Genomic DNA, 13,476 nt, shown 5'->3' with positions numbered 1-13,476 from the left:
GTAATAAAGCAGTAATTGTTAAGGTAATTTGGTTCTGATATTACAATATCTAGTATGTTTAGCATAACCATTCACAAAACTAAAGATTATAATTAACTTACTTACCAAAAATAAACTAAGCCAGTATTTTTAGTATACAAAATTTATCAAAACATGTATATTTACAAGGAGCTTGAAAATTGAGATGTAAAATACCATATATAATGACAGAAAAGTAATAACCGCAATAGAATTTCAGTTGAATTCTCTAATACGTGTCGTGAAACTTTGCTGTGTACCAGGTAATAATAATTCCAATAAACCATCAAGCTGTCGCCATTATAAACAATCTGTCTGACTACGTCACGCAACACTATGAGCGAATATTGGAAATTGTATTAAATATTTTGACATTTAAAACTACAAACGATTGTTTTCACTACTGCAGCGTTCTTGTAATACTGTAAGTGATACAAGATAACATATTACAAGGTTATTAGAACTATAAGTAAAAATACTGCTACTTTAACCCTTTATTATCACTTCCGGCAAGAATAATCCCTATTGTAGCACTATTATATCACTAGTTTATCACTATTGCACATAAAATGAACCACTGTAGAGCTTCAAGCACTAACGTCGGTGCCTAATTCCGACTATAAGAGAGTTATTGCGTGCTATATCGCTAAATTTTAGGCCGCACTATCGCTATCAGTGTTTAATCGAAATAATAGTCAGCTTTTATAGAACTAGTTTTATCGCTAAAATGTTACTTGGGCGGAAGACGAACTGCCGGTAGGCCTCCAACGAGATGGAGCGACGACCTGGTGAAGGTCGCGGGAATTCGGTGGTTGCGAGCGGTACAGGATCGGTCGGAGTGGCAAGCCTTGGGGGAGGCCTATGTCCAGCAGTGGACGTCTATCGGCTGACATGATGATGATGATGATGACCCCCCAAAAGTGGGTGTTTAAAATTCATTTGTTTACGTTACATGTCCGTCTTTGGGTCACAAACTTACATATGAATACCAAATTTTAACTTAATTGGTCCAGTAGTTTCGGAGAAAATAGGCTGTGACAGACGGACAGACAGACGCACGAGTGATCCTATAATGGTTCCGTTTTTTCCTTTTGAGGTACGGAACCCTAAAAATATTATACATAACACAACCTTATTGTAACAAATCTCTTATTTGTCTTCGTATATGAAAAAGATGCGTTAAAAACTCTCGAAACATAATTATAAAAACTACAAATACTAGGGCCAAGGTTATTCTCACTACATTATTATCACATGTTAATAAAAATAACTTAGGCTTCGTAAATAAAATCGTTTTAATAACTTAAATATTTCAATTTTGGTCATATTAATACTTTTAAATAGGAACACACAACACGGTTATACTAAAATGTAAAAATAGTTATTTGTTTTACAAGGAGGCAAAGTTAATATTGACACCCGAGCGAGACCGTAAAGTGGAATGGAATCTTATGCGTTGCGAGAGTTTGAAGGCACGAGGGTTAAACAAATTTTGCCACCGAATGAAACACAAATTTTTTCATCACACCAATACGAGGAAAATGCTTATTATAAAATAAACGATTTTAAAATCATCATTTAAAAGTAAAATGTACCATCCAACATTAATACACAACTCAAAATTACTAACTTATTAATCTGCTTTAAAACACAGAGTACGCACTACCACTCACTCCGGTGATTGCCAGCCTACTGATTCGTACGCAGTAAGCGGCTAAGCGGCTAGCGAGACCGACGCCCGCGCATTTTAAAAAGGCGGTAACCTATACTTAAACCTACCTTGCACTGCATTTAAATTGGCGTAAGTGGCGTTAGTTTGTAAAATCATTAACGATTGAAATGTTGTAATCACCGTTCATAGATTATTTATTTTGCGTTAAATGCTGTAAGTGCAATCTTTTTTTTATCACTATATGCGAAATCGCTGTATCTGCCATATAGAACACCATTTCGGCAGCGCTGTAACTACCAACTACCATAGTCTTTTAATTTAGCAAACCCGGAATTGGCGTAAGTGGACTTGATTGAAAACTTGTCATTTTTGTTTACATCATTTCGATTAAGGAGTGATCAAATAAATACATGTGTTTTGCTACGCTGTCCAGTTTTTCCTTATCATCGTAGAGCTATTATGGGACCCGCTGATTTCGAATGTGCAATAAAAAATTTTTTTGGTTAGGTGGCGGTTACTACGCTTCCGCTTTTTGCCATCGATATGTACTTACATGATAATTACTAATAGCCCCGGTTTAGCTTATTCTGATAGAATGGTAACTACGTAAGCCTACGCTGAGGCCGCTGAGCATGGCCCGACATGCTCTTGGTCGATTTATTTATCTTATAATCGGTAATGAATGAACGCTATAAATTATAATGTTACCGCCTGGTCGTCCGAGTTCTGGTCAGATATTGCTCTAAATAAGTTAAATTATGTAGTCATGTATTTACCGAAGGAACGGAATGGAACACGTTTCTCGTGATTGACTATGAATTACATAGTTCCAATTCAAAAAGCAAGCTTTCCACGTAAATTTATAGTCGCCACGGGTTACAAATGTAATTCTTTGTGCAGCACCTCATTAGAATCGTGACTGCAATCATTCAGTGCAGTGCAGCACTATATTTGAATATCCGACATTCAAAATTGCTGTGTTGCATAAAAGGCATGTCTTTACACCAGATAAACAAATATCCGAACAATTTTAAACTTTAGTTCAAAGAAATTAGGCGAAGATTTGTATACAATATTTGCGCAGACAACTGTAACTTTTGACTCTTAAGTCCCTTTGTACATTAAGTGTAGTACTCAGTGACCACTCGTTCAGCATTAAACTGATGGCAATTCGCATGCTGATGTGGCGACACCACGCGAACTTGTGCCAAAGTTTATTGCATTTTTAGGGTTCTATAGCCAGGCTAAGTAACGCCTTCCTGACGTATTTTTTCTGTTTCATTAAAGTCTGCTTTTTATTTTACACGCTTTATCTTCACAGTGTAGTATATTTATTTGTTCGTATAAATATTTATTTAATTAAAATCTTATAAATACAAACTACTATTCAAGTGATCCAGATCTGGGGGCACGGCAGTGCCACGAGCAAGAGCGAAGCGCAAGGGCAGTACCTACCTTTTCTCGAAGCGCTTCGACGTTTTTAGGGTTGCGTACCCAAAGGGTAAAAACGGGACCCTAATACTAAGACTTCGCTGTCCGTCCGTCTGTCACCAGGCTGTATCTCATGAACCGTGACAGCTAGACAGTTGAAATTTTCACACATGATGTAATTCTGTTGCCGCTATACCAACAAATACTTACTAAAAACAGAATAAAATAAATATTTAAGTGGGACAATTCAATCACAGCCACATATTTTTACTAAGGTGTAGAGTTTGTGAATTTAGGGCTTGTAGAGTTTGGCTCTACAAGAGATCTGATAACTTTTTGACAGTGCGAGCCTTACGGTTTCGTCTTGGCAACATTTTACATGAAAATGTTTTTGGTGGGATCCCTTTTTGATTGAGCAGAAATAGCGATGCAATAATATTCCATACACGAAGGTGATCGGATGATGTTGTCAGAAGGTGGCCTAAGTTTAATATGCTACAAACCATCATGGGTCCCCCTGCCTAGTTCTCATTTCTGCCTTATGTCATGTGATTGACATGTGACTTGTATTTTTACGTTTTTTTTTTTACTTTTTACAAAGTATTTTTAATCGATGGAATAATAATTTATTAAGAATTTTCACGGACTCCCGAGCTCCGCAAAAAAATACTTTGAAAATCCTAGCGTAAATAAATGCGATTTTCTGAAGTAGTACTGAACCTTTTTATTACACTACGCTTAGTGATTTGCTTGAATATTCTCGAATCAGCCCACTTTACTAAAACATATCAGTTTTAAAATCGCATGCGCGCGCGGTGTTAAGCCTACAAATGTGCTTTTTAGAATAATTTCAACAAACTCGGTATAAAAGCTTTCAGGATTACCTTCCTATACCTTAGAGGTTTATAAGCGGTTTAACATGTTGATATCTACGAAGTAAACTGTAACTTGTACATTTTATTACGAGTACAAGCTTAAGTAAGTACTTACAAGCTTGAGAGCAAAGGAGCTTAGGAGACTGTTGATTCGACCTAAGACATGAACTCGAGATCGATGAAGACCGGTCACTTTGTGTAGTTTTATACAAAATGCCCCTTTTCATTGATTTTCAGATTCTGGCAAAAAAATCTAGTCATAAAGCATTACCGGAAAGAGAAATTTATATTATAAATTCTACCTCTATAATAAAATTGGGTAGTGATTCTGCCTGTAAGCTAGTACGAAGTTATAGAGCTCGGTCATTCTATAGTAACTGCTATAGACTATGCCACTATTTATAATCAGATTTAGGCTGTTCTTATTCAACTTGTATGGTATATTCCTAGATCAGTATCGACAATGAAGTGTTAATTTAGCCGCAGAATGATGTGTGTCTGTCTAGCCTTGGTCGACATCTAGATGTTGTGGTAACAATACCTGTACATTCCGCAGAGCAGAGGTCGCTTGTTGGATCAACATATAGCCTAGCCAGGTAGGATAGGCAGCCTGCCAGGACCGTAGATTTGAGAGAGACGCTTCGGAATGGAAAGCGAAGATCGATTTTCTAGCCCTAATCGCAATCGGTCTGCTACTATTAGCCTTTCAAATCTTAATGGTGCTCTAGAATAGACGAATAGAACTTGGAACAAAGGTCAAAATGCCAACATAACCTCAGGGTCTTGACATTACCAAATATACGCCCCTTTTTTATCGAACTTGTCTTTTGGATTGTGCTTCTTAGCTTTAAATATTGGAAATAAGAGGTTTATAAGATAGTCAGCGGGAAATAATACTTCAGGTGGCCCTTATTTTTTTTTACACAAATTTTTCAAATATAGAACCGATTTCAAAGTCGGCTACGTGCGATATTAAAATACCTGGTGGGTAAGGCAAATCGATCAATGCATACAATACGAGGGCTGTTCCAAGAGTTGTTTGTTAGCTGCTCCGGCTCTACTCATGCAATAACAATATTATTTGTACCGTTCTGAGGGATATTTCAATATTAATTATGGACACGATTTTTTTTAATTAACACATTTACTGTCCGTGCATTACATGTTATGTACCGTCCAATTAACTCTGTCACGTCTACAAGCGTAAACTTATTTCTAAATCTTATTATACTTACCACACAAGACTAAATGAATGAGAAAACAACGTGGGATTAATTTTGATTCAAAACGATTAATTATTTATTAGGTATATTTGATTAATGATGAGGAAATGGATAATCCAATGTATGTACTTCTTTTTTTGACGTTTAGATTTTATTCTAGTAACATTCTAGACTAGTATTTTTTATATATTTTTTTTCATGTTTGACGATCTTTTTGTGAAATTCTTAGTATTACATTTGATCTGTATAATAATTCAATATTATTATGGAATAATATTAACATCAATAAGATAATGTAATATTATTCACCATTCAGTTGAGTGCTTGTTGAGAGTCAAAATGGCTACGTCAGATCTCGGAGATACCTTGATCAAGATACGTTAGTAATATTAATAAATGTACTCAAAGGACTTTATTAGTCATGGTGAATTCGCGAAACTCGCGACCGGTATCGCAATTTAATAAATTGTTGCAATTATCTACATATACAGTTTCTTAGTATTTTTGAAAATGGATCGCATTTACGAACGTAATCGCCTACGAGGAACGAAATGCAAAAAAAATATCACCTTATGCCGTCTTGACTGAATACAGTCAGTCTTGGTAAAAAGTATAAATAAAATTTATATTCATAAATAAATATAGGTACATACATATACTCAACATACAAAATGTTTACACATCAGTATTTCGCCCGCGAGATAGACTATATACCCGTCCCTGTTTAATTAATACAGTTAGAAAAAGACGGGTATAGTCTATCTCGCGGGCGAGATACCGTCGCGCGTCGCGCCTCTCTTGTGCTAGGCCTACTGGTTACATGTTACCGTATTTTATGCTATAAGCAGTTTCTGTTATCATTCAAATTTATTTCAAAAGTACGACAATCTTACAAACACGAAAGTGCTTTTAAATTAAAGCTGCATTAATGTTTGCGTAATTATGCTGCGGCGTTGACGCGGGCCCTGTCACTGTAATGCCGCAACAGCAACGCTGCTGCAGTCGTTATCCGAATGTCGATCGGTGGCCGCTTTCGGATGAAGAAGAAGTTCTATAGGTGGACATTTAGAAAATTGCAAGACAATAATGAGATTAGCTGAAATGAATGAGAAATGATGCTGATGTTGATAAAAAACCCACGGTCGGACTCGCCCACCAAGGGTTCCGTACTTTTTAGTATTTGTTGTTATAGCGGCAACAAAAATACATTATCTGTGAAAATTTCAACTGTCTAGCTATCACGGTACAGCCTGGTGATAGACAGACGGACAGACAGACGGACAGCGGAGTCTTAGTAATAGGGTCCCTTTTTTACCCTTTGGATACGGAACCCTAAAAAGGTCTTGAGGAATTTAGGCGCCTGAGCCTGACTGACTAATATGGTAATGAATATGATTCAACGTGAATACAAATTCGTTATGATCAGGAGACCAATTCAAACTTATATTTTTATGTCTAAATGATGTTATTTTGCTGTCACTCGCCCGTACGTCTCGCTCGCGCTAATACATGTAAGGTGCGTTGGGTTAGTTTAGATTGGGTCAAAAAAAGGATGGTATTATAACTGAATACAAGTCACAAACTCATTATTATTAAATTTTATTTGATTTATGCCTTAGGATTTACAATACGTCTTTACCTTGACGTTTTTCATAGGGTAAGATGAACATACTCGTAAGTGGTGTTTTGTATAAAAAAGTACCTTATGTCAACTGTATAAGGCACTGCATACGACGTACCCCGGTGGGCTACGTATTTAGTTAACGCTGTTTTTTTTTCCTTTATTTTAAGGGCGGTTCACCCGAGAGTCAATGTTCGAAAACCTATTCTATTGCCGATCATCAATAACTTTAATAGTTTTAGAAATTACGAATATATCGATTTTATCCCGCCACCATTCCAACTTCTCCCAGTCTTTTTTGGTAAAAAAAGTATTTTTATGTGTTTTTACTGATTAGTACCGTAGTCCGTATTACCGGAGTGTTATCGATGGAATAGGAAAATATATTAGTTGCTCTTACCTCTAACTAATGTGTAATGTCTAAAGATTTGTGTTCTTCAACACAAATCTTTGTATTTTGCTTTACGGTGGTTCTAATGCAACAGTGCTCATGAATCTCAATCAAATATCCATTCAATCTTACCCCAACGCACCCTATGCTCGAAACGAAAGAAATGCATCCGCGAATAGCCGGGTCCACACATAGCGAGCATACGCGCGAGGCAATTTCCTCGCGCGTATGCTCGCTATGTGTGGACCCGGCTATTCAAATAACGCCTTAAATCAAAAATTGTAGGTTTGAAAGGTATTTTTTAGTGATGAAATCTGTCTGATATATATTTATAAGTAAATTTAGATATCAATATGTACGTTCGAATTGGCCTCTAGTATAAAATACGAGGACCAGAAATATGTACTTATGGATGACCGTGCTCGATTCGATAATTGGTATAAAATTATTAATATCGACGATTAAGTGGAAAAAATAACCAAAGCAGGCACTTCATCTAAAAACTTTAATAAAATAAAAATCTAAAGTGAAGAATTCCGAGGAAAAACGATTGGAGTCAATTTATTCCAAATTTTTTAAATATTTGGATATGTGTATTTTAAAGTAGAAACACTACTATATAAATTATGAATTGAAAAATTACCTACATTATTTTTCCCCGGAACCCTCAACAATATTTTTATGTTCTGCTCTGTTACTTGTCTTTCCGTCTCAAAGTACTATGTCAAAAACGGTTAAAACGTGCATACAAATGATGTGTAAATAGTTGTGATAAATATTTACAATTCTCTAGAAATCTTAGTGCACTAGACTGACCTGTTCTTAGCATAATTTTAGCCTGCCAATATAGGTATACCAGGTTTGCTCAAGCTTGTCGCGTTTCTTGAATCTTTGCAACTGCAAGATCAGAATGCAAGTTCCAATTCTCACAAGGTTGACCTAGCATGAAGGTGGTTGGTACTTTGTATGGTACCTACATACTAATTAAAATGCATATACATATTTTTACCCCAGTAATTAAACCGTAAGACAAGACACGAAGTCGAGGAAAGAGGATAATGTTTGGTAAGTAGATTATTTGTCAAACCTATTTTCAATATTTATTTAGGGCAATATCGATGATACACAAGTATGAGGGGATTCAGTAAATTATAATATATGTGACGTTTCAAACAAAAGGTACCACATTGTCGGTTGTCGATAAAGTTGATTTCAAATTGAAGCTATATGGAAAATAGCGCCTTATTGACAACCGACAATAAGTACCCTTTTGATTGAGAATGGCACATATAAGTGTTTATCGATTGAAGAAAGGTACATAAAGATGTTCATCTTATGTAGGATCCCATCGACCGGCTGGAGTCGGGCCACGCCGCCGGAGTGCATTTTAAATATGCCTATACGTTATGTATGTAGAAGCGATGTAATCCGTCCGGAGCCGTCCGCGTCCGCGAGGAGCCGACCGGCTTGCGGCCGTACAAATGTTAAATGCGCTCCGACTCGGTCCGTTCGGTGGGAATCTTACTTTACAAAACAAGTTTTCGTCAATATTCTACTTAAAGGCTGAAACATGCGAATGACTAAGCAACATCACGGGACCCATTCACAATCACTGTCGCCAAGCGGCCGTCGCACAAAAAATAGTCTAGCCGACATTGAACAGCCCCTACATGGACTTGTTTTGATCCGTGCCATTGGCCTCATAGATCATCGCGCTCCGGTAATAAAAAGGGGTAAACTTGTCGATGCACAGTCACACTTACGACCTTTTCATTATTTTACAAGGCCGGCGCAAGAGCATCTTCTATGGCACAGGAAATCTGGACTTCCGTCCGTCTAGGCTGTTCACCCGGCTAGACAATGAAGCACTAATAACACATTGTCTGTCTGTCTGTCGTTAGACGTAATGGACGCGTAGTTACCTGCCTTTTACGGTCTAGTGATCCTGTACTCCGTAACGATAGCAAATTATTCGCCATGGGAAACGTCTTGCAGGATGAAACCGATCAAAGTTTTTAACCACTGGCGAAATGCGAAGACTGGTGTCAACGTAGGTTTGTTGACGTATTTCTACTACTATTCGATTGTCCTAGCTATGATGTCTGGAAGTAAGTGTTGACTTTTAGCCCTTTCAACGCCATTCCACCCAAATATTTCACCCACGTGTCAACATCATTGTTAGGTGTAAGAAAATCGATATAAACCTATAAAGATTGAAGGGTACTTTAACATCTGGCGCCACCGCCAGAACATTGTAAGGGGCATTTTATTAGAAAAAGTGCCAAATTATAAATATTTATTTCATCAGCACCATCGCCTAACGATACCTACCTACTTTACTACATAGTATATAACAAAGTCGCTTTCCGCTCTGTATGTCTGTCCCTATATATGCTTAGATCTTTAAAACTGGGCAACAGATTTTGTTTTTTTTTTTATAGTTAGAGTGATTCATGAGGAAGGTTTATATGTATAATTTGTAAAGGTTTTGTGTAAATTAGTTGAACTACCCGTGCGAAGCCGGGGCGGGTCGCTACTTACTACTTACTTCGCTGGCTCAGCGACCCGAAGTGGATCATGGCCTCCGATACTAGATTCCGTCATTCGTTCCTGTCCTGTGCGATCCGACGCCATTTAGCCATTCATTCATTTGGGGCGGGTCGCTAGTGTAATATAAATATTTGAATTCGTTTTTATGCAACGGTTCACCTGAAGCCTTCAGGTGCCGGGAGTTGTCGCGTCCCTTCAGGCTGAAGGCGTTATTTAGAAAGAACGCACATACAGCTATAATTTACATTTATTGTACACGGGCTAGTCTAATTAAAAATTCTGTCAATAAACACAAGGATTTATGTAAAATAGAGTAAGCTTATTTCAACATTGTTAACTATTTATATTTATTTGTTTCAGATTCCCCTGGTTGATAACGATGGTACATCTGGCCTGGGCACGGGTGCCGCCGCTGTGCCTTCTCTAGTTCCGAAGTTTGTTCCTAAAAACCTCCTTGGTACTTCTACAATGAGGCTGGCTGCCAAGACAAAAATGCTTCAACCTCCCGCTAAAGCGTTTCAAGACCCAGAGGAAGATGACTCCGGTGATGAATAACTTATTATTGGTGCTCCTTTAAAAAGTGGTTGCCGTCAAACAAATTTCAATACAAATACAATGCCATTAAATCCAGTATTGAACTGGTCTATGCCTGTTTGTGGATTTTTGTCAAAGTAACTAAGTGCCACTCCACACTAGCGTCTTTTGAGCATCGGCGTCTAGTCAGCGTTATGGAAAATGACGTCGCTGCGCAGTGAGGGCTATCGTTTTTTTGCTCACTAGTTGGCGCCTCTGTTGATGGTGGTCCAAAAGACTAAAGAACAGCTGTCAGTCATTGAAGTGACAAGTGACATTTGACATTTCGAACTATGGAAAAGACTACTATCTACACTAGCGCCCCTAGCGGCGAATTCATACGCGTTAGCCCTCGTTGCGCCGATGTTGCGCCGGGCCGCTGCCATAGAGTTGACTAGACGCCAACGCTCGGGAGACGCTAGTGTGGGGTGGCCCTAACACACAAACGTGATATCGATTTTATACTACAGGTTTTATGCTACATAATTGTACTATAAAATGTTAACACGTTACGGTACGTTACGTATACTAATTAAACAGTTAAGTATAGGTACTTATATGCTGTAAAAATGTAATTAAGTATTTATTGATATTTTATGTTACTTAATACCATTTAAAAGATGACTCATACTTTTAACGTCGAGCGAAAGAATAAATAGAATAGCTACCAGTTCTAAACTATGTAGTAAAATCCGAATGACTTACTTAGAGAAGGTTGCTCTGTTATTTTATTCAACTTAAGGTAATAAACTATATTTTATTACTATTATTAAAGAAATATTATTTAATCCCCCCTAACCCCTAATGAAAGAAAACGCAATGCCGCCTCCGCGACAAACGTTGCCATGACCAGCGGCTCTTAAGACGAAAGTAGAGGACCCGCGCGAAATTGCCTTTTTATACAAACTTAGTCCTCACTTTCCTCTGGATATTAACATTATTAAAAATATTTTGACACAATTTGTTGTATATCAACAGCAATGCCCCTACATTTGATTTTTTTTCGAATTTTTAATTATTTTAAGAGTTAGAGGCATTTAAAAATGTGTATGAAATCTGTTTTTCGCTCCTAATTTATACCATAATAGGCCAGTCGGATTACACTAGTTTAGAACCAAATGAAGGTATTAAGACGATTTCCATCTTGCTGGGATTTAATTCCTCAAAACGCTTTTTTGGGTCTAATTTGACTGGCTTATAATTAAAAAATCGAAAACACGGTTAACATATATACAATTATGTAAAACTATTTTCCATAATGTCAATATCCAGAGAGGAAAATGGGGACTACGTTTGTATGGAAAAACGGCCGTCCCCTTTCCTCTTAATGATTTATTCTTAGTACTGTTTAAAAATAATAATTGAGGTAAATTGAGGAAACTCTGCATTAGCCAGCTGTCTCGTTGCTTGAAAGGTAATAATTAATCTAACTCGCAGAACTGAGTAAATGATACAGACCACTCGGGTCTCCATTACATTTTCTAGAAACAGCAAAAGGCAGTGCACACGCGGCTTCGCTCTCAGTAATTTTGCTGTCAATAAAAACCTACGCATGAGTGATTTTACCAAGTGTTTAGGAGGCAAATGGATCTTGACAGCAGGCTTATTGACTGACAGGTACCAGCAGCTGTTATTAGGTGTCAATATTATAGCAGGGGAGGCGACGTGTCACGTTACTCCCTCCTCCACGTATATTGGAGGAGTGAGTAACGGAGCTGGGAGTGAGGAGGTAGAAAGGAAAGATAGATATAACAGGGGTAGGTTCTTTATTTATCGGCTATAGTCTAAATATGACACGCTAACAGATGGTTACAAAAAGAATAAAATAAAGTTTATAGTCGCGCTAATAGCACGCGCAAGGCAGGAGCACGCACACGGATAGGCGCGCTGATAGCACGCGCAAGGTGAGGCGCGCTGGTAGCACGCGCACAGTAAGGCGCGCAGATAGCACGCGCAAGGGTAAGGCACGCAGATAGCACGCGCAAAGGTAAGGCGCGCAGATAGCACGCGCACAGTAAGGCGCGCAGATAGCACGCGCAAAGGTAAGGCGCGCAGATAGCACGCGCAAAGGTGAGGCGTGCTGGCAGCACGCGCACAGTAAGGCGCGCTGGTAGCGCGCGCACGGTAAGGCGCGCTGGGTAAGGCGAGCTGATAAGCACGCTCTTCGAAGAGGCGAGGCGCGGTGACAACACGCGCCTGTTGAGGCGAGGCGCGCCGATAGCGGGCGAGGCGCGGTGACAGCACGCGCCTGTTGAGGCGAGGCGCGCCGATAGCGCGCGCCTAGGAGACGAGGCGCTCCGCTAGAGCAACCTCAAAGCACCACCGGACTTGGGTGCGTGCAGAGAGCGCCAGACTTCGCCAGGAACACAGGTAACCTTTTAAGGAGTACGATCGAGGGTTTCTTGATGGTGCGGGGCCTGGCTTGGCCCCGCACGGACCCTTACAACTGATGTTCCTTTGTTGGGAACTAGAAGCAAACTCCATTCAGATGTCCGCTGGGCCGCTTATATAGCTAGCAATAACATTTTCTAGAATTCTTCTTTACTTCGTTATTAATTTTGAAAATATTTGAAAATATTTGTTCACCAGTAACAATTTTTAGGTAAAATTTAGAACAATCTACTTGAAAACTATACGACCTAAACTTCATGCTAAAGAATTTAGAGTAAATTATTAGTTTGACGGATTATGTCAAAACAAAGAAACAAATATGTCAAGGAAAATTTATAGTGAATTTTAGGTCGATTAGCTTCGAAATTATAATAAAAACATGAAATGATTAGAAAAACAGCAAGGTAAGTAACCGGACGGGTCAGCGCCGTATTAGGGTAGAAGGAGTTTTAGGGATAATTTAGAAATGGTAGCCAGAAAGTAAACATTTTAAATCAAAAGTTTCAGGGAGTAATTTGGAAGACGAGAATCAGACAGGAAGAGAAGGCAAAAGCGTTAAGAAATTATAGCCGATTGGAGAATCCTGAGCATCAGCCCGTGGGAGTAAGAACTGGGAGTTAGGACCCAGGTATGAGATGCTACATTACCCCAAAAACCACGGAAAAAAAACTTTGTCGTAATCTTAAACGGAAAAGTTTTTTTTTTTGTGAAGAGTTAAGTTTAGGGGAAAG

The 13,476-nt window shown here is 38.5% G+C and overlaps 1 protein-coding gene across 2 annotated transcripts in view; it reads left to right on the top strand.

Annotated features, from left to right (window-relative positions):
* The window catches only part of LOC134749520 (angiogenic factor with G patch and FHA domains 1), a 45,549-nt gene extending 34,426 nt beyond the window's left edge, over positions 1 to 11,123 (top strand). For both annotated transcript variants that reach the window (XM_063684478.1, XM_063684479.1), the window contains one exon: positions 10,142 to 11,123. In XM_063684478.1, coding sequence (XP_063540548.1) covers positions 10,142 to 10,336 — 195 coding nt within the window. In that variant the 3' untranslated portion in view covers positions 10,337 to 11,123. The remainder of the gene's footprint in view (positions 1 to 10,141) is intronic.
* The last annotated feature ends 2,353 nt before the right edge of the window (positions 11,124 to 13,476 follow it).

Source organism: Cydia strobilella, chromosome 18 (assembly GCF_947568885.1).
Source record: "Cydia strobilella chromosome 18, ilCydStro3.1, whole genome shotgun sequence".
In the NCBI taxonomy this organism is placed as follows: Eukaryota; Metazoa; Arthropoda; class Insecta; order Lepidoptera; family Tortricidae; genus Cydia; species Cydia strobilella.
Note: the sequence above shows the minus strand (reverse complement) of the source record. Positions and strands in the feature narration are given on the sequence as shown.